Raw genomic sequence first — 26,291 nt, 5'->3', positions numbered from 1 at the left:
CACCATCCACCACAGATGGCAGCACCGTGGTTGTTACACATTATATAATTTTACAAATAAAAAATTATTTTTTATTGTTATAAAAATTTACTGAAAAATTAAATCATCAGTGTTCAATATTTCTTAATAGAAGTGAAGATTTTTGTTAACAAGTTATAACAACAAATATTGTAGTGTCTGTTGTACATCTGCCTTGCTCGTGATGGTTGGCATCACTGATAACAGGTGAATGTCAGTTCCGGTTATGGCGCCTGTATATGTACCACGGTAAACGGACAATAAAGAATATTAAGTGCTAACTACATGCACTTGCTTATCTACAACTTAAAACCTATGATCTCAAGTAAAACATGGCGCAGTCGTGTGGAATTGTGTTCATATTTCAGTTCGTCCATGTTCGTTGGATTTGTGTGCTATAGGTGATATAACCTGTAGGTGTGCGTTTGTTTGTCGACACGTGTTTGTCGGACGTCGGTGGTTAATAGTGAATATCGAACAATGTTGTTGACAGACTGAATCGTATAGTTTTTTTCTGTTTGTGCCATGGCAGGCCTCAATCTTGTAAAGCTCCCTGACTCTGTCGACTTGGAGAGTCCCACGGCCCGAAAAGACTGGGAAGTGTTTGAAGGAGATTTTGAAAATTATTTAATCGCAACGGGCCAGGATGAGGGCCCAGATAAGGTTAAGATCGCCCTACTCAAAAACATGTTAGGCTCCCAAGGACGAGCCCTTTTCGAAACTTTCGACATCCCACCGGAGGACAAGCTTGTGTATTCTAAAGTAAAGGAAGCGTATCGCGTGTTCGTGGCACCAAAAACAAATCCTTTGTATGAACGGTTTGTTTTTAACCAGCGTGTGCAACTTGAGGGTGAGACTTTTGATCATTTCTTGACTGATTGCCGCCGCCTGATTAAAACATGTGGCTATGAGCGCCCAGTTTCGCAGGAAGAGAATATGCTGGTTGACCGCATCGTACAGGGCATCAGAGATTCGTCCGTTCGGGAGTCTCTGCTGAGGTTAGACAATGCTACTCTTACTAAAGTTGCTGCACACTGCCGTCTGATGGAACAAAGTCAACAACAAGCAAAGGAGATTCAAGCTCGGAGTTCTACTCACGATAGTGTAAGTTGTGACTTTGTGTCCACTAAGGATAGGAAGTCGTCACGCCCAAGACAAAACAGCAAGTTTGGTGATAACGGTGAGTACAACTGCTCAAGGTGCCAGACACAGCACAAGGCCAGACAATGCCCAGCATATGGAAAAAAATGTGCCAAATGTGGCATTATGAATCACTTTGCTGCCTCGTGCAGAGTTCGGAAAGTTCGGGAGGTAAAAGCAAAGCATTCTTCTAGTGAGAGTCTATACTGTGATGCGGTGACAGTCAATTCTGTGTATCCTAGAGGGACTAGAACAACCCACATCAATGAGTGGAGGGAGCGTATACTGATTGAGGACAAAGCAGTGAACATAAAATTGGATCCCGGTTCTGAAATAAATATTTTGCCACTCAGTTTGTTCAGGATGGTTGACAAACAGTTCAAGGTCAGGCCAACATCCCTAAAAATTGAGGTTTGGGGTGGGACCATTCTTGCAGCAAAAGGAGTAGTTAATTTGTGTTGTTCTGTCAAAGGCCAAGAGTCTTATGTTGAATTTGTTATAGTTGACTCTGACAGCACTCCTTTGTTAGGGCTACAGTCTTGTGTTGACTTCAATCTTGTGAAAAGGGTTCACTCAGCTTGCCACGAGGCAAAGGACAGATTCATTAAAGAACACAATGAAGTATTCACTGGTTTTGGCTGTTTCCCCCAAGTATGTAGAATTAACATTCGCGACCATAGCAACCCTGTTTGTAAGCCTCCAAGAAGGGTCCCTAGAGCAATCAGACCTGCGTTAAAACAAGAACTGGACAGACTCGAACAGAAAGGCATTATATGTAAAGTTGACAAGCTCAGTGCTAGCGCTTGGGTGAGCAACCTAGTTGTTGTGGAAAAGTCAAGTGGGAAGTTGAGGTTATGTCTTGATCCGACTGACCTCAATAAGGTGGTGATTCGAGACTACCATGAAATACCGACATTGGAAGAAATGTCCGAGAAGCTCACAGGGAAAAAATTTTATTCAGTGTTTGATCTTAAGGAAGGGTTCCACCAAGTGCAACTAGATGAAGACTCGTCTCACAAGTGCTGCTTCTCGACACCATTTGGGTGCTACCGCTATCTACGCATGCCATACGGCATTGCCAATGCCCCAGAAAATTTCCAGAAGTTTATCGAAGAGAACTTTGCCTCTATTCCTGGAGTGGTGACATTCTTCGATGACATCCTCTGCACAGGCGAAACAGAAGGTGACCATGATACGTGTGCTCAGCAAGTGGTGGAGCGTGCAGCCAGCCTTGGCATCAAGTTCAACCCAGATAAGCTTCAATATAAGGTTTCCGAAGTAAGGTATGTGGGCCAGATCTTCTCCGTCGCAGGCATGTCACCTGATCCTGAGCGAATCCGAGCTCTAACTAGTCTACAGGCTCCCAGCAATCGCAAAGAACTTCAACGTACTTTGGGGATGTTCAATTTTGTTCGCTGTTATATTCCAGGTATGTCTAGTGTGTGTTCCCCATTGTATGAACTTCTTAAAGCAGATGTAGACTGGTTGTGGCTCCCGTGTCATGAAGAGGCTTTTTGTAAACTCAAGTCGCTCATCACTAGTGCCCCTGTTCTGGCAACTTTTGATCCCACAAACCAACTTGTTATACAGTGTGATGCATCACAGAGTGGGCTTGGTGCTACTTTGTTTCAGGAGGGCCCAAAGGGTCTCCACCCTGTGCACATTGCCTCCAGGTCCCTTACAGCAGCAGAAAAGAGCTACTCCCAGATTGAGAAGGAGCTCTTAGCAGTTTCTTTTGCCTCAGCTAAATTTCACTACTATATTTATGGTAAGCAGGTCCTAGTGCAATCTGATCATAAGCCACTTGTGAATGTTATGGTCAAACCAGTTCATCATATAGGCTCAGCACGCCTTCAGAGGTTACGTCTTAAACTGTTGAAGTATGACCTAAACGTTACTTACCTACCTGGTAAACTCATGTATTTCGCAGACCACCTGTCGCGGTCATATCTTGCAGACAAGGTATTCGACGATCCTGCAATGGTTGAGGTAGTACATTCCGTCAGTAAGCACTTGCCTATGTCAAACAAACGCTTGCTTCAGTTCCAGTTGGAAACAACTAAGGACGCGGCTCTCTGTCAAGTGTCCCAATTTTGTCAGTCAGATTGGCCCCCCTACAGTAGAGTTCCTCAAGTATGCAAACCTTATTACAAAATGCGGGATGACTTGTGTGCTGAAAGTGGTTTAGTCTTCCTCGGCGATAAGGTTGTTGTTCCTGAGGCTCTAAGACCATATGTTCTACAGCTGCTTCATGAAGGCCACTGTGGAGAATCGAAGACCAAGTCCAAGGGCCGTCAGTTGTTTTACTGGCCATCTATGTCAGTTGATATTGTGCAGTTCATTCAAAAATGCTCTGTGTGTGAGAAGTTTCGCCCAGCCAACTACAGACAGCCCCTCTGCCCACATCCCATTCCAAAGCTGCCATATGACACAGTAGGTGCAGACATTTTTGACTTCGCTGGGAAAGATTATTTGGTTCTTGTGGACAAATATTCCAAATGGATAGATGTGTGTGAACTTCCCAAAAAGACTTCCTCTGCCGTCATCAGTGCCATGCAACAAGTATTCAGCACTCATGGCCTCCCACGAGTGCTGATGGCTGATAACATGCCATTCAATTCTCATGAATGCCGTCAGTATTATGCCCTGAGTGAAATTGAGCTACGAACTAGTAGTCCTCATTATCCACGCAGTAATGGGTTGGCAGAAATGGCAGTAAAGATTAGCAAAATGCTGCTACGCAAAAGTCAGGGCACTGATTTCAGAAACTTACTTCGTGAATATAGAAACACCCCTCTTCCTGGCTTAGACTGGTCCCCCTCTCAGTTACTATTTAATAGGAGACTTCGGAGTAAACTGCCTGTCTCATATAACACCCTCAGACCTAGAGTCATCTCCCCAGAACACGTGGTGAGAGCATTAATGTCAAAGGAGAAGCAGATGAGAGACGTATACAACAAAACGGCCAGGCGACAGGAGATAACATTCGTTAAGGGGGAAACTGTGGTTGTCAAAACCCACAAACATGACAAGTGGGAGCCGGGAGTCATTGTGGGCAAACACTCATCACCTCGCTCCTATTGGGTGCGAGGATCAGGTGATAGGATAGTGCGTCGCAATGTGATCCATCTGAGAAAAACCACTACCTCGCAGAAGCCCCACCAGTCAGCTCCACGCCTGCTCGAGGTTCCCAACACCAAGACTGATGGCGAGGAGAGTAACCGCCTGAAGCAGACTCCACGCACCTCATCATTGGAGCCTGACTTCCGGGGGTTTGAGCCTCAAACTTCGACGAATGCAGTGACTGATGTGTCTACTGTGCAGGGTGATAAATCTCAAGAAGCAACAGACAGCAGTGGCCATACCTTGGCTACCAAAAGTGGAAGGGAGGTGAAGCCTGTGAAGCGCTTAAATTTGTAATGTTGTCTGCTTGTCAATTAGTGTGTTGTAAGTGAGTTGTGAATTGCACATGTGTGTTTCATGCAGTATACTTGTTTTCTTAATTATAGTGTGTACTGTTAATAAGCAATTGCACAACTTTGTATGTAAGTTTGGTCTCAACAAGTAAACCTTAGAACCCTAGCAAGTGGTCACATGTCTCGCAGTATAAAGGGGAAGGTGTTGTACATCTGCCTTGCTCGTGATGGTTGGCATCACTGATAACAGGTGAATGTCAGTTCCGGTTATGGCGCCTGTATATGTACCACGGTAAACGGACAATAAAGAATATTAAGTGCTAACTACATGCACTTGCTTATCTACAACTTAAAACCTATGATCTCAAGTAAAACAGTGTCACTTCATGCCACCTGGTTATCTGTCATGTGATTGCCTGTGCCGATAGCATTGAGCTGTCCAGCAATAGTTTCTAGTGCACTTGGTTATAGAATTCAGTAGTTAGTTTGCATGTCGCAGCTAAATAAAGTAGACTTTACTATTTTTTTTTGTAAATATTTTAATTACGACTCATTCAATGATAAGTTTTATATATTTTTAGGATCAAACAGTAAGAAATAATGTTTTCTATTTTCAAAAGTGACATAAACAATGGAGTGTGGGGTTTACATTGACAGAACTGTTGCAACGGAAGGATCATCGTTGTACTACTTCCCTTCAAAACTAAGAATCTTTAGTGAAGTTATTTCACATACACTTAACACTTGGTTGTAAAACCACAGAGAAAGGCAATGGTAAAGGGAGAGGTAGGTAGATGTTCAGGTAGCAGAATCTGACACAGAAGCTTCATGAGCCCTACCAAGCACAAAATTGCACTGCAGGGTGTCTGAAGTACATATTTTTACATGAAACTTCTCCACATATCCGCAACCATCTTTCCTACTTATGTAAAAAATCTGCAGGGTATGTGGGACGCCTACTCTCAAGACACTAACTAAGTGGCCTGCCTAGCCAGAAGAAGTGTACTTGTGTCAGCGAGGGCAGGATGCAAGTGCGACACTTGCTTGTGCTTCTAGCGCAGTGTCGCCTCTAGGCGCAAGTCTGTGGACTGGTGCCGTAGTCTTCTTGTCGTGCAAAGGCTAACTATGGGATCTGAACAGTAACCATAACATCATACAGGGGAGAAATTAAGATAAAGTTGTAATGCAAGTCCCTTGAGTGCTTTCATGAACCTGTACCATGTGTTTCACGCCTAAAGATTGATCTGAAAACATGCATTTCGGTCATTTTCACTCTTATGCAAAATACAGTTTAAAAGCCACATACATAAACAGAACTACTCGTCGGCCCTCGGCTTATTTTTAAATTGCTTTACGTAAACAGACACCACTCGGATATCTGGAGTCAGGGGCGCAACAACAGGGGGGGGGGGGCAAGGGTATTTTGTGCCCCCCCCCTCTGAAACCTTGAAGTGGGGGCAAACGGGAGGGCAAAGAAAATGCTGTGTAATCAATTTTTAGATGATAAAACTGCTTAAATAGCACCATTTTCCACCTTGAAATACGTATTTTCCCGGGGGAGGACCCCCGGACCCCCCGCTTCAATAGGGGGGATAGATAATTCTTTATAAAAAAAGTATATTGCCCCCCCCCCCCCCCCTTTGCGCCCCTGTCTGGAGTAGTTTTCAAACAGCGAGGGTTTTATCTGGAGTTCCGCAGACTGTGTGCATGCCCAGGCCGGCGGGAACACGCGGAACCTCACCTGGCAGGCGTCGCCGCTGTCCTCGCGCTCCAGCCGCAGCAGCTCCAGCTCTCGGGCGTCGATGAGCTGCGGCGGCGCCGAGTCGCTGGCGCCCACCTTGTTGCGGCGCCGGCCCGCCCCCGCCCCCGCCCCCGGCGCCGCCCCCGCCGGCGGCACGTGGTGGTTCATCTCGTGCACCGTCAGGCTCTGCTTGATGTCCGCCGCGAAGTTGCACAGCGAGCAGCGGAACGCGCCGTCGCCCATGTGGTTCTTGCTGTGGCGGTCCAGGTTCCACTTGTAGGGCGTGCGGAAGTCGCACAGGTCGCACTTGATCATCGGCATCGAGTGGTACTTGACGTGCTTGGTGTAGCGCGCCTTCATGTGCGTCACGTAGCTGCACTTGCCGCAGCGGTAGAACTTCTTCTTGAGGTGCGCGACGCGCTCGTGGCGAGCCACCAGCGTGCGGCTGCGGCTGGAGAAGCTGCAGGCCGAGCAGGGGAACTCCTGGGCGGCGGCGGCCGGCGGCGGCGGCGGCGGCGGCGGCGGCGGCGGCGGCGGCGGCGGCGGTTGCGGCTTCCTCTTGCGGAAGCGCGCCCTGCCCACCACGTGCACCATGTGCACGTGGCGCTGCAGCTTCTGGCTGTGCTTGGACGCGTACAGGCAGTCGGGGCACTCGTAGACGCGGATCTTCTGGCGGTGCACCTCCTTCAGGTGGTAGAGGTAGGAGCGCGGGTTCTGCGAGTAGAAGGCGCAGCTGGGGCACGAGTAGTTGCGCTTGATCTTGCACTGGGGCAGGTCCGGGTCCGGCTCCAAGGGCTCCGGGTCGGGCTCCGGGGGCTCCGCCCCACCGCCGTACAGCGGTTCGCCGCTCACGACGCTGCGCACGACCAGGCCGTCGCCCGCGCGGTGCACCATGGAGGGCGAGGCCATGGCGCCCTCACCTGCAACAAGGCCGCGCGCGGGCGCTGGGGTCGCCGGCGGGGCAATCGATACCCGCTAGGCTCGCTCCGCCGCGATCCGCCGCGGACTTAGCGGACCGACGATCCAGCAGCGCCTCGCAACACTGGATCCTCGCCGCATTACAACTGCGGAAACTAAGTAAAAGCACACGTGAAAGAGATGATTGTGTTTTTGGCACGAGTTTTAAATAGGGTTTAAAATTTGTTTTCCTCTAATACACAAAGATTATTCTTGTGGATTCACGTTCAACGAAACAAAACAGTTTTTTTTTTTTTTTTGGTACCCGTACATATATACAAAGATAACGATTAATTGACGAAGATCATTGGATAGTTTGCAACCAGCGTTCTTCGTTCATTTAAGGGGAAATGTTTTTACCCGTGTGGACAGAGCGAGACACCCCGGCTGGGCGGGGTCTCTCGCGACTTACCAAAAGTTTCCAGTCCACGGAACCGGATTCAACGCGCGCGTTTCATACGGCTTTGTTTAGGAAACTATGGCCCAATCCTTTATCCTTTTATTTTCAAGTTAATATTGCCCACTTAAATAAATATCGTGCCATAACTTTATTTGTGCGAAACTATTTTTAATAGCTATATCTGCCAGAGTATTTAAGGGTTTACAAGAGAGAAAAAAAAACTTTTTTTTTTACCATTAGAACACTCAAGCTTGAATTTCACAATAATTATTCCCTTAACAAAAATAATGTGAGTAGGTACTTTGGTATGTACCCAAGGAAACAGACTAGTCAACAGTTAGCAGTAGTTTTCTAAAAAAAAGATTGAAGAATTTTCAGCTGTCATAAAAAGAAAAAAGTTGACATATTTGTAGGCTATGCTACAGTGAGTATGAATTACACCAACAAACTTTTTGCTTTAGGTTCAGTACGAAAAAAAAAGGTCTAAAGTTATTGCCCAGGCTGTTAGCTATAACCTTTGAAATTGGAGCCCAACAACTTTAATATTGCAAATAATGAATTAAGTATTGAAGATGGCGATAGGATAATGTTTAATTGAACAAAATTCTGCAACCACCGCAAAAGTTATCGCTGCCGTAACACGAATACATTTTAATAATTGAAAGATACAGTTTTTTTTTACTCCATATAACCGACACTAATTCATAGTGTGTATATTTGGGACACTTCAGGGCATCTTTTGCACAACCTACCAACTTTTTATTCCCTTTTCCAGTGTTAGTATGAACAGTAATGTAAATAGAGCGCCTCTGGCTGAATATTGAGTTTCAATGTACATTTCAAGTAACAAGTTGATTTAGCTAAAACCAATCGCTTTACTACCATTTGTGAAAACCGGACGAATAATAAAGAAATTTAAAAAAATGGCCCAACGCACGCATTTTAATATATTTCTGCCATCTACTTTGTAAAACATAATTTAAAATACTAATTGACCGTTAATTCTGCAGATCCTTTCTATATAGAAGTACTACGAGTGTACACGTCGCCAAGCTAAAGATAAAAAAAAAATAGGTATATTGTGTACAACTACAACCGAAAATTCGACATGCCTCAGAACTGGTGCTGGTTGAGTGCTAGTTGGTATTGTACCAAGTTTCCAACCGAAATGTCGTTCGCACACAATGGCAGCGAACCCATGGCCACAAAACGAAATTGACAGCAAAATAAAATGTTGAATAGGATTTCGGTAGACTAAGAATCATTCTACAAGAGCTTGAAGCACCAATTTTAATTGGTCAAAGAATCGACTCCAAAACATATTCTATATATTGGACACAAAAAAAACGCGAAATCATGTTTTATATTGCAAGGTGCGTTAGGACGACACCTCTTAGTTTCAGATTCACTGCGATTTTAAAAAGAAGACATCAAAATCATGATGTTTATCTACAAATACTAATTATTACAGGGATAAATACAGTAAATAAAATATTTTGATGAATATTGTTTTACAATATTTTGGCAAATAAATACAACTTACTTAACATGAAAATTTTCCATAATGGTATTTCTACCCCCTTAGGAACGTCGGGCAAAATTTTAGCATTTGTTTCACGAACACATTGATCACGTTATTAGTAGATGCAAAAAAAAAGTATCTATGTATTTGTATATTTTTACTGGCAAGTCAAAATGAAGCTATATTCAAAAATCCACCCCCCCCCCCCCCCCCTCATTTTTTGCCATAAAAATTTAACTCTGAAAATATCTGCTGATGTATAAATACAGTAGAATCCCGCTAATCCGAACTAATTGAGAACGAACCCTGTTCGGATTAGCGAAAATTCGGATTAGGCGGGATTTTGTCATATAATGCCTTATATTGTCTTTTTGAGGCGTATTTAGTGTATGTCAAATATGTACCAGGTTGCGAAAATGCAGAAGAGTGCGTTGAAAAGTGGATGGCCATTGACGACTGTGTTCACAGATGAAGATATCGTAGCAGCTGTGCAGGGAACGTTAACTGATCTCGATGCAGACGACAGTGAGGTGGAAGGGGACGCGCCGACTGATGTTGTTTCTCACACTGCCGCAGCCAGCGCCCTTGATCTGGCTTTGCGCTACGTCGAGCAACATGCCGATGCAACCCCAACAGATGTTATGTTTATGAGGCGTTGGCGAAACATTGCATCTTCAAGCCGATTTATTGCTTTGCGTCAAAGGAAGATTACTGACTTTGCCTCTTAGATAATGGTTTGCTTTTTTACGTTTTGTTTTGTGTCAATCCTGTACATAACATGAATTCTACATATAGTATGTAAGTAAATAAAAAAAAAATTTAATACGTACATGTGTATTTAAGTACTATGTATCTACGTAATCCTATTTTATCTCTTTTCAGTTAGTGAAATAGATAAATTACAAGTTTCTTATGTACATATTAATAAACGTATAACATTACTTGAAAAAATTTGTTTTCTTTACTTTTCCTAGTTCTTAATGATTTAAAAAAAAAATTTTTTTGTCCTAGCTATGTTCGGATTAGGCGGATATTCGGATTAGCGGGGTTCGGATTAGCGGGACTCTACTGTATATACTTATTAAGTATTGTAACTAAACAGCTGCTACAACCTATTCTGGTCGCAACTTACACCGGACAAAATGGCGTTTTATGGGGGGGGGGGAGGGGAAAGAATTAAAAAAGTTTCTGAACACAAGCGAACTCCTGAATGCGCCACTGCGAGGAATTACTTTACTGGCTTCCTGAGAAAACAGCGAAGGAACACGACAGCGCACGAACTGACAATTTATTCAACTCCTCGCATGCCAGTACGAAGTTTATATATTTAAAAAAAAAAAAAAGTATGAAATTGTTCAAAAGCTCTTCTTCCCTTTCGTAGGTTTCTCTTTGCACGACCTCGCCTCGCATCTTGTTCACGGAGACCTGGGCCTACTTGAGACAAGACAGAAGCAACGACCGCTAACGTCGATAACGACACGTCCGTCATGTTTATTTAAAACTGAAGTAGGCATGATGAAGGATTAGGAGAGGGCAGATTTGATTTTATGTAAACGTTTTTGACGTGACGTCTAATAAATCGATGAACGCCGGCTGCACGCACGAAAAAGTGTCCCGTTACGCACATTGTCCCGTTACGCTTTCCCGTTACGCTCATTGTATGCTTGCGCCGCATCTATCTCTCTTACACTCGATTGGAACAACCATCGATTGGACTTTTTCGAGGCACATTAAACTTGAAACACTCCCATTCGTTTCCTACTTTTCCTATCATCGTCCTATCTTTAACAGAATAACACAGATTGGAAGAAGTTAAATAGCAAACATGTATAAAAGTTATAGTTAAAATAATTTGTAATAAACATATTTGAATTAATGAGTGCAAATAAAAGTAAATTTATCAATTAAATTGTAGATTTCATTTCACTCCTTCTTTGTATCCATACAAAATACTGATAATTCAATAAAAATGATTCAATTTTATTCATAAAAGTATGCAATCATTTCATCAATGTTTTGTTATGACGTTGTCACGTTAAACTATCGTCCGTAAACCGACTGTACAGACAACCAAATTTTTTCATGTATCGTAAAGTGTGCCAGGACTGGCACTCTTTGCACTCCTGACAAAAATTGAACAAAACTCAACTCACACGCCGAGTTAATTAATTCATTATCTCGTCATTACTTTCAAGGAAGGGATACTCCTGCAAAGCTCTCTCGCTTTTGCCTCTGAGCCACGAATGTTGACCCGCTTGAACCACAACACGCCGCGACGCGACAGCAAAAATAACGCGTTATTGCGAACATGTGGTTCTTGACCACGTCACGTGACGAACGAACAAAAATAAACGATTAAATATAAAATGTTTCTTTTGTTTGCCATTACATAGGTACGTAACTAACACACAACAAAAAAAAACTTACAAAATAATACACGAGTGACAATAGTAGGTATTAATAACACACCAATTTAACCATCTTTCCCAAAAAAAAACTGAATTCCGACGTTCATTTCAGTATGTCGCGCCCTGGCACGATGGAAATAAGAAATATTTTTTAAACGAGAAAGTTTTTCGCGTCCGCTATTTATGTCGCTCTGAAGTCACAGGCGTTGTCGAACGCGATTGGTTAGAAAAAAAATAGCATTCATCGCATCATGCCCTTCGCGCTTCCAGCCAAATGCGCGCCATAAAAAGGTGCAACCTTCCAATGAACATGAAATAACTGGCCAGACGATTGGGCTACTCAATACAGTTATGTTCGGCGTCTTCATGGCTGTCCACCGAATACTAGGAACGTGTACACAGCACGCACATCCCTACATTCCTTACGAAATGCAGCCGCAATGTAAAGGATGCATTTCCAAGGGATGGATAGTATCAGAATACTTTTACTGCTAGCAGCACATGTAGACGGTTGTACTCATTTGCACGCAGCCATTTTGAGTGATATCTACGAATATTCAGCAAAATGTAACTAACAAAGTCATTGATATAGCGTGGATGTTATACATTGTTAGCGATAGAAATAAAAATTTGGCTATTAATCCCAAAATATTAAAAAAATACTTATAATGAGCATTGAATACCCTTATAAGTTTAAGTTCACCAATAGGTAATACTTCATACCTGCAGCACTTTTATTTACGTTGCTATGTCTCCATTTGAGTTATAAATTAAACTCTCTATATTTTCAAACCCAATGCCAAAAACTCTGGAGCAATATCACAAACAAGCAATATAAAACCTAATTCCGAAGCTAACGGACACAGGGACGTATGAGGGATGGATCGACCTCCCTCATGCGCATGCGTGGCTCCAGAAGGGGAGGGTGGGGGCGACACCCCTCCCGAAACTAATTTTATTTAATTAATTTCATTTATGAGGGTGTATTTGTTTACTTACATACTTGAAATTCATGTGTTGAATTTTTATCTCGTCAAAAGTTGTATGGAACTATTAAGGTATTTCATGTCTTTTTTTCTTTGTACGGTAGCCCTGCCGAAAAGACTTGCTGGAGGCTCCATTGCGTTGCGAGGATTCGGAAGCGACGCAAAGATGGCCGCGTTCACCACGGTGCACTTCAGTAGTGTTGATCGGGCCAGCAGTGTTCGGAAGCCCCTTCGCCCTGATATGTCCCGGCGTCCACGCCAGCGCGGGAGGCCTCCGGCGACCAGGCAGGTGCGACTATCGATTACTCGCATCGCAGCGACCGCGGCGCCGGAGTCAGTCAGTCCGGGACCGCGGGCTGGTCCAGCCATCTCTCAGGGAGGGGAAGGGGGAGGGAGGGGGGAAGGGGCGGTCCCTGACGTCAACACGGGCGCGTGCGACACATCCGTCACCAATAGCATGCCGCGAGTGTCTGCCGCTGTGGCTGAACCATCCATCAGCCCGCACATATTTAACACAGCAAAATTAACTGGCAAGGGGGGGGGGGGGGGAAACTCAGTAAACCAAATTTCGAAGAGAAGTATCCATAATGGCCCGAAAAAAAAAAAAGAGCCACTGGATTCGCTAATGCCAACCTCCAGCCTACAAGACTTTTAGCCTATAAGCCGGGTTTACAAAACAACGCAATAACGCAACTAACGCAACAGAATCATGGCCATTTATAAAAAAACACCAAAATCGGAAGACAGCACCAACCCTACAACAACAGAAAACAAATTTATTCCCCTGTATTTTTTACAGCTCATATTTGTCACGGAACAACATGCGGCATGTCAATAATTTGAAAAATAAAGTTTTTTTTTTCTCACAGACATAAGTTTATAACCAGTGGAAAACCGTAGCCTACTGCGTTTTTAAAATACTCCGGAATACTTCTGTTCGAATGTGGAAGGCCGGGACGCGAGACCGTTGAAGACTGCAATGAGGTGAGCCGGACCACTCGGGGCGCGAGAGACGTCGGCAAACCACGGGACTCGTTGTCAGTGGCGTAGCCAGGATTTGTGTATGGGGGGGGGGGGGTGTTAAGAAGCATGCCCCGCCCCACTCTTATAAAGTGGGTGGTCCGGGGGGGTCCTCCTCCGGGAAAATTTGGATTTTAAGGTGTAAAATAGTGCTATTTTAGCAGTTTTCGGTACTTAAATTTAAATGTTGTAATGGTAAAATTTTTATTAATTTGAATATGAAATTTGTTTGAGTGATGAATAAGAAATTATTTAAAGATTTGGTGCTAAGGGGGGGGGGGGGTTAACCCCTAACACCCCCCCCCCCCCCTGGCTAGGCCCCTGCTCGTTGTTCGCGCCGAGAGCCGGTGCCCGCGGCCTCAGGAGGGCTGGACGCCGACGCCGCAGTATTTTTAGTCCCTCCGTCTCGCCGAGGCGCGGGACCTCCGGCCGGCCCCCTTTTAGTCGCGGCACCTGCGCCTATTCCCGTCGCCCGCTGCTGCCCCGGCCCTCGAGTCCGGCGGGGGCCGACCCCCGTCGTCCGGGCTTTCAATATATATACTGTATAGAAGTCGCCAGCCCAGGTTAACATTTCTAATAGTACGGTTTTGAGGTAGTTGGTTAATTCACCGCCGCAATCGCCCACCATCTCTAGGAAATCGACTTGTGGTGGTCCCTAGCGGACAAGTGTCGAACTCTTCAGACACCCCTTCCCCCCTCCCGTTGAACGTCCTCGAGCTGCAGTGAATGATTGGTAAAGGGGGGGGGGGAGGAATGACAGCGGGCGACAGTGCTGCGCTCTAACGTGTAAATAACAACTAAGACGATACAGGGCGTTAGGGCAGCGCACTGCAGCGGTGAAGTTCCCGAGCTGCTCATCATACGCTTCTGAAAAACGTAGAGTAAATCCTATCCACTCGCGACTTCTATACAGTATATATATTCAAAGGTCAGAGGGAGGCGACACGGCCGAGACCCCCCGCTCTCGCGGCGAGGAGCGGCTCATGCGGGCAGCACAGTCGGTGACCAGTGACACTGTCGTCACTGCCCGGTCCGCCTGCCTGTCTGTGCCTGTCTGTGCCTGTCTGTGCCTGTCTGTGGCATCGATCCATCGGGGCTCGCAAAGAGTCCCAGGCCGCGTGTTGCCGCCCATCACCTCTTGGCATGTGTCTGTGTGTACGTTTTTCATGTGTTATTCTGGAGTCTGTGGTAGGAGGGTGGCTGTTTGGCCTTTCGGCTGTGGTGGAATGCTGGTGTGTGGTTGCGTGGAAGGGGGGGGGGGTATGTGGCGGATCCAGGATTTTGGTTTGGGAGGGGCTTGACCCAGCTGAAGCTAGGCTTTATCAAGGCAAACACTAAAACAAAAGTGGACCCAGATGCTTTTGGAGGGGGCTTGAGCCCCTTAGCCCCCCCCCCCTCTGGATCCGCTACGGGGGGGGGGGGGGGGTGATGCGCTCACGAGGTCCGCCAGGCAAGCGTCGCGCCGTCGAGCGCCAGCCAGTCTGCGCCTGGGTGTTGTCTCGTGGTCTGTGTTAGCCGCCGGGGTCCACCCAGGGCCTTCTAGGCAGAGGAGTAGATGAGTAGGGGGGTTAGGCCGGAGGCCGAGCCATCCCAGCAAGGAAGCAAAGCGGCAACCGCTTCGATAAACTGTGCCCCGCGCGAGGCTAGAAGCTACTCTCAACTCATTCATTGTTACGGCAGAAATGCTAGCGACAGCAGCACCAAAGCGCCTTTCTAATTTCCTCAAGTTGTCATGATATCTCATCACAAAGTTTCGTTTGGCACAGCAACACGCTTGGTGCGTCCCCCCCCCCCCCCCCCCGATGTCCACAAAGATTACTACATACGAGTTAATGGCGCCAGACGGGGGTGCGCCATCTGCACGAGATCAACGAAAATGTGAGCTCTGCGCACGCGCGGAATTCGGGCAACAGACCGGCTACCTGAAAACAAGGTTATGGCCGTGTCCTGTCGTGCACTAGGGATACTGTTAGCGTACTTTTGTGACTTGGAAAAACGGCCATCCACTCGTGAGGACGTGTCTCCAATCACTGTGAGGGAGGGAGGGAGGGAGGGAGGGAGGGAGGGAGGGAGGGAGGGAGGGAGGGTCAGCTAGAATAGAGAGAGTGACTGAAAGAGGAAAGGAGAGAAAGGGAGATAAATACAAAAAGAGAAACAGGAATGAAGAAAGAAAGAGATACATAAAAGAGAGAGCGAGAGGAAAGAGGAAAAAAGATAGAAAGGGAGAATACCATCAAAAGTATAAAAATACAATTTCCATGGTTTGCTATAGCTATTGTATTTTTACTATGTGATCCATAAATTTACATGTGCATGCGTGTGTATTTTTACCACAGCTGTCATTCAATTTTAATACATCGTTGAGTAAATGTATAATAACAATGAATATTCAAATTTTTACTACTTCCAAAATTATTTTATTTTTTATAGCTTACAGCTGTTTATGAACAATGTGTACTTCAGAGCGACTTTTAATTTTACGACCTTTAATTAATCAACACCTTTAACAATCTGAGTGAATTCGAGGAATATCGAATCCACGACATTTTGATTGTTAGTATAGCGTTTTTACTTGAACATAGTACCTACACACCAATAAATCGTTGAGTAATGGGAATATTATTTTTTATTATTTTCTGCAATGCGTGCTCACTCATACACCGAAAACACACGAACTGACGCTAAATTATATGAAATACACACATTTGTTAAAACGATTCGCACGCCACCTATTGTAAATGGATGTAATATTTCAGAAACCTTCGCGGGAATGCGCATAACAACTCACCAAAGTTGCATCGCAATCGGATGAATGGTTTAGGAACACATACGGGCCAAACAAACATTAATTTTTAAATGTATATATTAGCCTTTATACAGGTACGATTTGTTTTGCTATCCAACTGCTAACCAGTTGACTTCAACTTCAGAACTGATACCTACTCCAATAGACTAATACCTCCGTGGATACGACTTGCGCGCCACCATTATTATTCGGGCCATACAAAAGAGGTACTGTCATAAAATATTTACTGGTAATTATCCTATACGGCTCGCGCGCCACTTATTGTAAGTTATCTCATCTAGAAAGTAACCTTCCTCGTGTTTCAAAGGATCAAAGGTCAAATGTGCAAAGTTTCATCGCATAGGATGAATGGTTTAGGAACGCATAAGGGACAAACAAACATTAATTTATAGATATTTATTTATATATATACCTATATATGATATCCTGCCGAAAGATCAAATTAAATTCAGGATAATTTAATTCAAAACCTCCGTACTGTAAATATTAAAACTACCATATTACCATAAAGTTTATCATCATTAAAATTCATTAAATAAATGAATCAGCCAATCAGAATCGTTCCTTGTGAAAATGGCAATGGCTGACATTTCCGCCGCAATGAATCTTTAAAACGGCAAAGGATACATGTTGGATTATGAAAGTCGTATAAAAAGATTATTTATCCTTATGAAGCGAAATATGTATCTATAAGATTTTAAGAATGTCGAACATATTTATGCAACAAGTACTAATAAGAGTTAACTGTACAATTATTTTTTTTAAGTTCAAATTGCAAACAAAATAAAACATTTTTTCATCCAGTACTATAACGCTTTATTTTAATATTGAAATAAGGCTGATATCGAAACGTTTGAATTATATCAGTCTAATAATAAACCATGATAGTGTGACGTTATTGAAAACAAGATTAAGGTTACCTGCCCAACTTTATTTTATGGAGAAAATTTGGAAGCTTAATTTACTTATCAAACCTTGTTGACAAATACATTTGGAGACGAAAATGTGATTATTTATTGAGCCTTTAACGCTTCCTTGTATTTGCCCGAAAAAATATATTATAATAACTCCAAGTAGGCAGGCTCTTTAGGGGGTGGTTTCCTCAAATATATTGCCTTTACAATTTTGTACTTTTGCCTTGATTTTAATTTAATTTGTAATATAACTACAGTTGATCGTTTACAAATAGTATTATAATTAAAAAAAACGTTTATTTGGTAATTTTAAAAACTTTCAAATCGACTCATAACTCAATTCTAACATTAATGAAGAGTACATATTGCTTTTTGGCATGCTGTTCTGAATTATCCGTTTGTATGTAACCTTTGACATCAAACAGTTTACAGTAAGATGTCATTCACATATTTCTAAAAATCGGAATATCCCACAACTCTGAAAAACATTTATGACTTAGTTCCATACATATATATATACACACACACACACACACAAACACACACACACACACTTACATAACAATTTTACGAAAACGGCTACATACCAACGGAGTAATCGTTCCGCATCACGTATCCAAATTTATACTTTGATCCTGATGGCATGATCCTGTATGATTGATTCTGTAATACACGACGCTTTCTGTTTGTTTTAACTTAGTACGTCGAAATAATCTGACCAAATAAATATTATCACAATACAAACAAATTATGTCGGGTCTTGTGGATTTATTTTTATATTCAACTTAGATCATTATTTATAATTACAAATTATTTTTAAGTCTAGAAATCAACCTGGATACGTGATACAGAACTTTTACCACGGCAAGTTTTGTAAACCATTCAATAAAAATCTATTGACCTGATTAAAAAAAAAAAAAAAAAAAACATGGAAAAACCATGAACATCTACCCGTGGTTCTTTAGAGAATTAAATAAATGAGATAAAAAATATATATATGTACAAAATCGAGATGAGGGAACCTACCACTTGGTTCGAAAGACTGAAATGCAAAAAGTCCAGTTTTGTTTGCGGAACTACACCACATCCACAGCGTCGACGCAGAGTCAGTGTTTAGTGACTCAGAGGAAACAATGGCAGGACGGCAGCCATTGTTAGGAGTCGGCGTCGGTGTTGCGTCCACGTCAGAGGCAGCGTAGCGGCCTCGGAGCAGCTCGCCTGGCGCAGAAAACCCACTCGCCGTCAACCACTGCTTCCGCGGGGATTCGAACCCGCGCTCTCGTACCTGCATAGCGTGGGTTCCAGCAGCAGGTGCTACCACCTCTGGACTGAAACCAACTCGGCGATACTGCCTCATAACCTAACCTAACCTAACCCAAGCGCGGCTCCAGAATGGGGGCGGTGGGGGGCGATAGCCCCTCCCGAGACTAATTTTATTGATTAGTGTATATTTATGTTTACTTAAATATTTAATTTCATTATGTTAAACTTTTATCTCATCAAAAGTTGCATGGAGCTACTAAGGTTCTGTATTTGAAACCTGTAATTTGTAAATAATATTCCAAGGCCAATATCTGACCACTTTTTTGCAACTAAGACCTTTCTTTGTGCGATAGCCCCTCCCGAAAAGTCATCCCGAAGCCGCCATTGACCTAACCTAACCTAACTCCTTTATTTCCGCCACAATGAAACCTCAATTCTTGAAATTACGTAGCTTGGGTGTCTTCGCGTACCCGTTCGAGCATTCGTACCACGAAGTTCGTTATCGCTATAAGCAATATTTTTTTTCCAAAACCTAACTAAAAATTAAGTGTACTTGTAGGAGGGTTCCGGGTTAGGGAGGGACCTAGGTGCGTCTCAGGCCGAAGCCTGTACGCCTGGTCACGCCTACGATCAGCCATGCAGGGAAGATTCGCATGCTTCGTGTGTGCTTTGTTCGGGGATTGGCTAACCATGGTAGCAAATGGCGCCATGACTAACTTCCCTGTCTTAAAGCCATGCTAAGTTGGGTCCACGTAAAACATGCACGGACACAGGGAAAACCCTGGTCATGCATTTAACAGCGCATGAGCCTACAGGATCCACAGGATGGCTTGGATGAAGAGTTTGACCGAGTAGAAAAGAGTCAACCATGCTGGGGGTTGGGAACTTGGACGCGTGGTCCGTTCTCATGTCTTTTATCCATTGCTGTATCTACGATCAGGGGAGCTCGTAACTCTGGTGGTGAGTGGTTACACTGGCCAGTCTGCACCTTGACCTAGAGAAGAAATAAATAGCTATAAGGGTGTATGGTCACAGTCTATCACTTTAAACAAAGCGAAAGGCATACATTCCGCATATCACAATAGAGATATCTCAAGAAAGAGTGGTCTGGACATTATCATACATCCGAAAAATCTGCTCGAAATGTCGGTGACAATCTACGTAAGAACTTCTCCGCACTTTGCTCTATACACAAAAACACAAACAGTTAACATTTCCTTTCTCATAGTAGCAGGGGCGTAGGAACCGGGGGGGACAGGGGGGACGTGTCTCCCTGAACTTTTTGGGTGGAGGGGACTGTCCCCCCCCCCCCCCCCAACTTTCTAGACCGTGATATTTTTATTTTATAATATTATTCTGCCCAACTTTATCTGTAATTTCTTCACTCATCAAATTTTATCTTAAGGAAACAATAATAATTGAAGAGGTGGATTCCAAAAGGGGTTAAGTCACATTTTAGCGATTTTGTGTTTATATGTGGAATAACTAACTTTTTACTATTCGCATTTATGGCTGTAACAGGTATTCCAAAAGCGCTTAAGTTATAGCTGTTATGCGGTAGTGAAATCTGGGTTGTTTTCCAAAACGTCCTAAGTCAGCAGTGTTTTCCAAACAAGCCTTGGTTAGTCATGCACCGATATGCGCATGCATAAACAGGTATTAGTTACTCTATGGTGATAGTATTGGCATGGTTTTGTACTGCATAGAGGTTATGTCTGTTTATTATTGTTATTGTGGTGGTTTGTCTTGTCAATAGTTAATGTATAAGTAAATGCCAAAATGAATGTAAGTGAACTACAAGATAGCACATGTTCTGGAACAGATATAAGTAGTACAGAAGTAGAAAACGAGCAAGAAATGAAGATAAGTGGGTTAAAAACCGTAAAAAGTTTGCCAGAAACAGCAGTGAGGCCCATGGTGCTCCTTTGGTTGCATGCACGCATAAAGAAGGTGGTAATAGTTGTAAGGCTGCTTTGCTGTCTACAGCAGATATAAGTGCATTTTATGACAAAATCTATAAACACAAAACAGTTGCTGAACAGAATAGCTTTGTTTTCAAGTATATTGTCGCACAAGAGCCTAAACAGCGTAGGCCCAGAAACAAAAATAAGCCTAGAAGCCGTACCGTTACTAAATATTTCATACGACAGACAAGCGGTCGTATTCTAAATGTATGTAACAAAACGTTTTTGTCTGTAACGAGATTTTCTCGTAAAAGAATAAACACCTTAAGCAAACACGTGGAAGTATATGGGGAATGCCCACATGAAAGGCGTGGTGGGGCTAGGTTAGATCCCAAACACACTGCGATAAAAGACTCAATGATTGCATACATTAAAACGTTTAGATGCAATGAAAGTCATTATGGCCGAGGAAAAAGTGTTCGAGGTTATCTTAATCCTGAACTTTCTATCAAAAAGTTGTGGCGAATGTGGAAAGATAACCAAAAAATAGAAAACAAACCAATTGCTTCATTATCTAAGTTTTTCAAGGTGTTTCAAAACAACTTCAATCTCAGCTTCGGAAGCCCAAAGACGGATGTGTGCTCATTTTGTTACAAGACTAAGAACCAAATCAAAACGTCACGTGACCTTGCTGAAAAGGCTCGATTAATGACTCAGTATAGGCTACATACTCTTAGAGATAAAGATTTTTATGAAATCATGAAGAAACAAGAAAACAATATAATAAGTGTTTCATTTGACATGGAACAAAACCAACCACTGCCCAAATTAAGCATTGGTGAGGTCTTTTATGCCAGACAAATCTGGCTGTACAATTTGACGTTTGTTTTGATGGAAAACCAACAAAACACTTCCAACACATCTGTGTACACTTGTCTGAAGACCAAAGTGGTCGAGGTTCTAATGAAGTATGTTCGGCATTGAGTCATTTTTTGGAAAATCTTGAGAAAAAATTGGCAAATGTACCAAAAATCTTTTTGACTCTGAGATTATTTTCAGATGCCTGCAGTGGGCAAAATAAAAACACCAATGTTACTCAACTACGTTGCCAAATAAGAACCTTTGCAAAAGTGGAACATTACTTTCCAATCAGAGGTCATAGCTATATGCCCCCTGACCGAGTATTTGGTAGATTTGAAAAGGAGTTATGGAAAAAAGAAACAATATTAGAGCCTAGTGAATATCACAAGGTATTTGCGACGGGTGCTACAGTAAATGTGTTAGGCATAGATTGGGTGGTCTCAAACTTTATGGAAGCTTCAAAGAAGGCCATAGTAAAAAGACTTCCCTTTAAAATGTGTGATCATCGTGTTCTCATCTACTCAAGAATGCATGACACTACTATTGACATTCAAAACACATATTGTGGTCTGCCAACAACAGTCAAGATGACTAAATCACGTACAGTATTGAAAGAAGCGTACACAAACGTTACTGTTTCGCCAGCAGAAAACCATATTAGTGAAAAGAAGCGACAAGATGTGAAGAAACTTCTGCAGTTTGTTTCACTCAGTCAATGTGCAAGACAGTTTTACCAAACTGCTCTGACTAACAATGTAGAAGGAGATAACGACAACAATATTGTACTATATGATGAAGAAGAGCCATTCCTTTAAACATTGTAACCTTAATGTTCACTCAAAAGACTTGACACATTTTAAAGATCATATTGTTGCTTTTGTTTTGTACTATGCATAAGTCTACGTACATATTTTGTTCAGTATTATGTAAACATCACACTTAGGCCTGTCAATCTGGTAGGACTAATATTCTTCAATTACATGTTTTTCAAAAAGTCCTCAGTCACTGACAAGTTTTCCAAAAAGCTCTTAGTCACTGACAAGTTTTCCAAATAGCTCTAAGTCACTGATATTCCGTTTTCTTAACCTAATTACAGGTAATATATTGAACTCATAATCTCAATAACTGCCTGAGAACATGTTCTTAATGTAAAACATTAGCATTATGTGGATTTTGTGCTTGACATTATCAAAATACACATTAGCACCAAAAAAATTGTTTCCTGGAAAAAGTACATTTTTGACTTAGCCCCTTTTGGAATCCACCTCTTCAATTTTAACATCGATGTATCCAATGGTTAGATACAAAAACTGCTTAAAAAGCGCTATTTTGCACTTTTAAAACCAAAATTTTCCGGTGGAGGACCCCCGGGGCTCCCCGTCTTAGTAAGAGGGGAATGGGTTTACATGACATCAAAATCATTATTTGTCCCCCCCCCCCCCCCCCAACATTATGAACACAGCTACGCCAATGCTTAGTAGTAAATATTATATCGCGGGACTTGATTCCAAGCACAAAAAAAAAAAAAAAGAGCAAGTATTTATCTCGTCAGTGATGTGTCAACATCTAACCTCGGTAACAAAGAAAATTCATGTGTTCTCGTGTTTTACATGTTGCAAACAAAATTGTAATACGAAACTCGGACACGAAATTTAACGTATAATTATATTATAAGATGATGCCAAGCGTGATTAATAAAACTTATAAATAAAATATATAAGCCTTTAAAATACCAAAATTTCTGGAATGCGAACCACACACATACTTTCTGCGCTCGCCTCTAGAATTCGCCGTTGCAGTAGCTAAGTCGACTATCGAGTCATTTGATTAGCAGAGAAAAATTTTAAAGCTATACAATGAAACGGCTCCGATACGCGAAAAAAAAAAAAAAACTCGAAGAAATACTAAACCCCGGCTTTGGACCTGATTTCCGACAAGTGATTTTATTAAAAAAAAAAAAAAAAAATGGGTGCGTTTACTTAGGTACGCGCGTGAGAAGTTCTACTTCTTTGGCATCATTAAAAAATAGTTTTTAATTGCATGCAAATAATTCTCCATGGTAGCGTTAAACGTTTAAAGCAACCTTGTTGGAAGTCGCATTAGAAGTATATGTAACTTCAAAAAAAGAAAAAAAAACACTGTCCATGTCGTTAAAATTCATGAAACGACTGATAGCATGAAAGTTGCCCTTTGTCCTTGCGAACCTCAGTCCGCGCCACCCGCCACAGATGGCAGCACCTGAAGCGGCAGGGCAGGGCCGCGTGGCCACCTGCAGCAGCTGGCGTGTACCCCGTGCTGCGTGCCGCGGGAGAGGGACCAGCAGGCAGGCCGAGCTTCGATCCGGCCTCCGCACGCGGTCCTCGACTCCCCTCCCCCACCACCTCCCCCTCTCCACGGGGACCCCCCCCCCCCCAGGGGACCGGGACGACCCCGCGCGTGCTGCGAGCTGCGGTCCGCATCACGCTCGCACTGCAGCACAGCGGCAACGGCGAACACTGTAGCACACCGCCCAGCTCAGCCACTTGCAGTATCTAACCATGACTAGTTTTAATTATATCTACTATTTGTCTAGTTCTACAAGACTATGAAATAGTGACTACTGACAATGTTATCTCGGTTGTCATTCTGAACCCGGGTGGGGGGGGGGGGGGAATTAGATACTAAACACCACAATTGATCATTTCACAAGAAGGACTCTTTGTTTCAAGGCATTCCTTTAAAGAACGTGTTATGCTTAAGAGAGCCAAAACGTTTTAATATTAAATTATATATTAAAAAAATGTTAACGAAAACGGCTGAAAAGAAGATGGCGTCTTTCAATTGTGTTTCCTTAGAAATTAAAAAATAAATAAAAAAACTGAATGTTATCCAAAAGATGCTACAATGTTTCAGATAAAATAAAATATATTAATTACATTACAAAGTTGTGTCTGAAACTTTTGTGCTATATGTTTGTCCGTCTGGCAACAAACCACGCTAACGGCAGAAAGAGAGTGAACGCCCACTTCAACTGCACTCTGCGATCTAGTGACGAGACACACTGCAGCAGGCGACCAGCTGCCAACCGTCCGACCTCGAGTAGCTCCAACCAGCCACTGACCAACAGCTCCTCCAGCTAGGACCACTTTCTGCGTCCATTATGTAAAGGAGCCCTCACACTGGCAAAAATTTTACTCAATATTTTGAAGGTGTCGTGTTTGTGCAAAAATATTGAGTGTGTGAGGAAATATATTGCGCAAAAAAAGGGGTGTTCAATATTTTGTGGAGTGTTCAAAAATTTTCTGAAGGTTTAGAAAAGTTTTGCGGACCCGTCAATATTTTATAGCACGAGAGTGCCGTGTGAGGGGGCTGACAAAAATACTGCGCAATATTTTTGTGTAGTGTGAGGGGTCTAGACCATTCAATATTGTTGTACAAAAATGAGCTCAACAATTTTGCGCAAAATATTGAACGAAATTTTTGCCAGTGTGAGGGCCCCTTTACACTCCGTTAATAACGGTTGGAAATATTAAGAGCAAGGAAGGAATAGAGTTAAATTTCTATAAATATCCCCGTAATTAAAGTAATGGCTAAAAAAAGAAGAAGACCGCCGTCTACCCGGGCACACTACAAGGTGCGCAGAGCTTCAGGAAAAACCAACCCGATTTGAAAACTACTCAAGACATCCGAGTGGGGTCTGTTTATGAAACTCAGTTACGAATTCGCCGAGGGCTGAAAAGTACTTTTGATTTCGGATTAAATTTTCAAACAGTATTTTTAGATGAGTTAAAAAAATGGCTAAACATAGGTGTTTTTTTCTGAGTAATTTTTAGGCGTAAAAAACATGCGCAGATTCTTGAAAGCAATTGAGGGACTTGCTTTACACCTTTACCTTCATTCCCCCGCCATATAATGTTACGGTCTCCGCTCAAATTTCACAGTTACCCCCATGCACGACGAGAAGGTTGCGCGCTAGCTCAGAGGCGACACCGCGCTAGAAGCTCCAGCGAGCGTCGCGTTTTATCTCCCGCCTCAATAACACAAATACACCCTGACTTAAGCCTGTAAGCATAACAGAGGGACGTTAAGACCCTATCATCTCGATACCAAGCAGACCAAATAGCTTTGAAATGTATGCCAGAGTTCCTGTTGCAAAGTAACTTCATGGTGTCCTGTGACTAGCGGAGCCCGGCGCCGATGTTTTTCATTTTTATTTCAGTTGTTTGTCTAGCGATCTTTTTTCAAATATGGATAGTAATGGAAAAAAAAAGAAAATTCAAATTTTACTAGCATGTGAAATACGGTGCTGGTCGCTACAAATTTCAATTCATGATTTATTTGGGTGGGGGGGGGGGGTGGGGGGGGGGAACTTTCAGGTATAATTAACGTGATGCCACCGGAATTCGATCGTAAGAATGTACAACTCTGACTCGATGATAATTTGTTAGGAAAGAATATCAGCATTTCTTAAGATGAATCAGCAAAAAAAAACCATCGCCGAAACTTCGGTTCCAGGTTGGCTCGAGAGAGAGTTAGTTTAGTTTTCAAATGTGCCGAGGGAGGGCCTCCGTACAGCGGAAAGCCCAGGACCGCTATTGGCCACCCGCGCGCGCAGATGGCACCGGTGGACGTAGCGGAGGGGGAAGCCTTCTGTTCACAGACGAGGGAGCCAAACGTCCGATCGTGCATCTTCGGGTTTTTTTGTTCATTGTAAATAAATATGACGGTGTTGATAAAAGGATAATAATGGTCAATTAGGTTAGGTTAGCTACATTATGAATACTTTTTTAAAACATTGTGGACGGATGATTTGGTTAGGATAGCTACATTCAGGCATTCAGGGGCGTAGCCAGGGGGGGGGGGTTAAGGGTTCAACCCCCCCCCCTCCCCCTTAGCACCAAATCTTTAATTAATTTATTATTCATCACTCAAACAAATTTCATATTAAAATAAATT

General features: G+C 43.0%; 1 protein-coding gene across 4 annotated transcripts in view; it reads right to left on the bottom strand.

Annotated features, from left to right (window-relative positions):
- LOC134537774 (uncharacterized) overlaps positions 1-26,291 on the bottom strand; it is a 118,082-nt gene that overhangs the window by 27,316 nt on the left and 64,475 nt on the right. For all 4 annotated transcript variants that reach the window (XM_063378561.1, XM_063378563.1, XM_063378564.1 and 1 more), the window contains one exon: positions 6,316-7,235. In XM_063378561.1, coding sequence (XP_063234631.1) covers positions 6,316-7,224 — 909 coding nt within the window. In that variant the 5' untranslated portion in view covers positions 7,225-7,235. The remainder of the gene's footprint in view (positions 1-6,315; positions 7,236-26,291) is intronic.

This window comes from Bacillus rossius, chromosome 12 (genome assembly GCF_032445375.1).
Source record: "Bacillus rossius redtenbacheri isolate Brsri chromosome 12, Brsri_v3, whole genome shotgun sequence".
In the NCBI taxonomy this organism is placed as follows: Eukaryota; Metazoa; Arthropoda; class Insecta; order Phasmatodea; family Bacillidae; genus Bacillus; species Bacillus rossius.
This window is presented reverse-complemented; position numbering and strand designations above follow the sequence as displayed.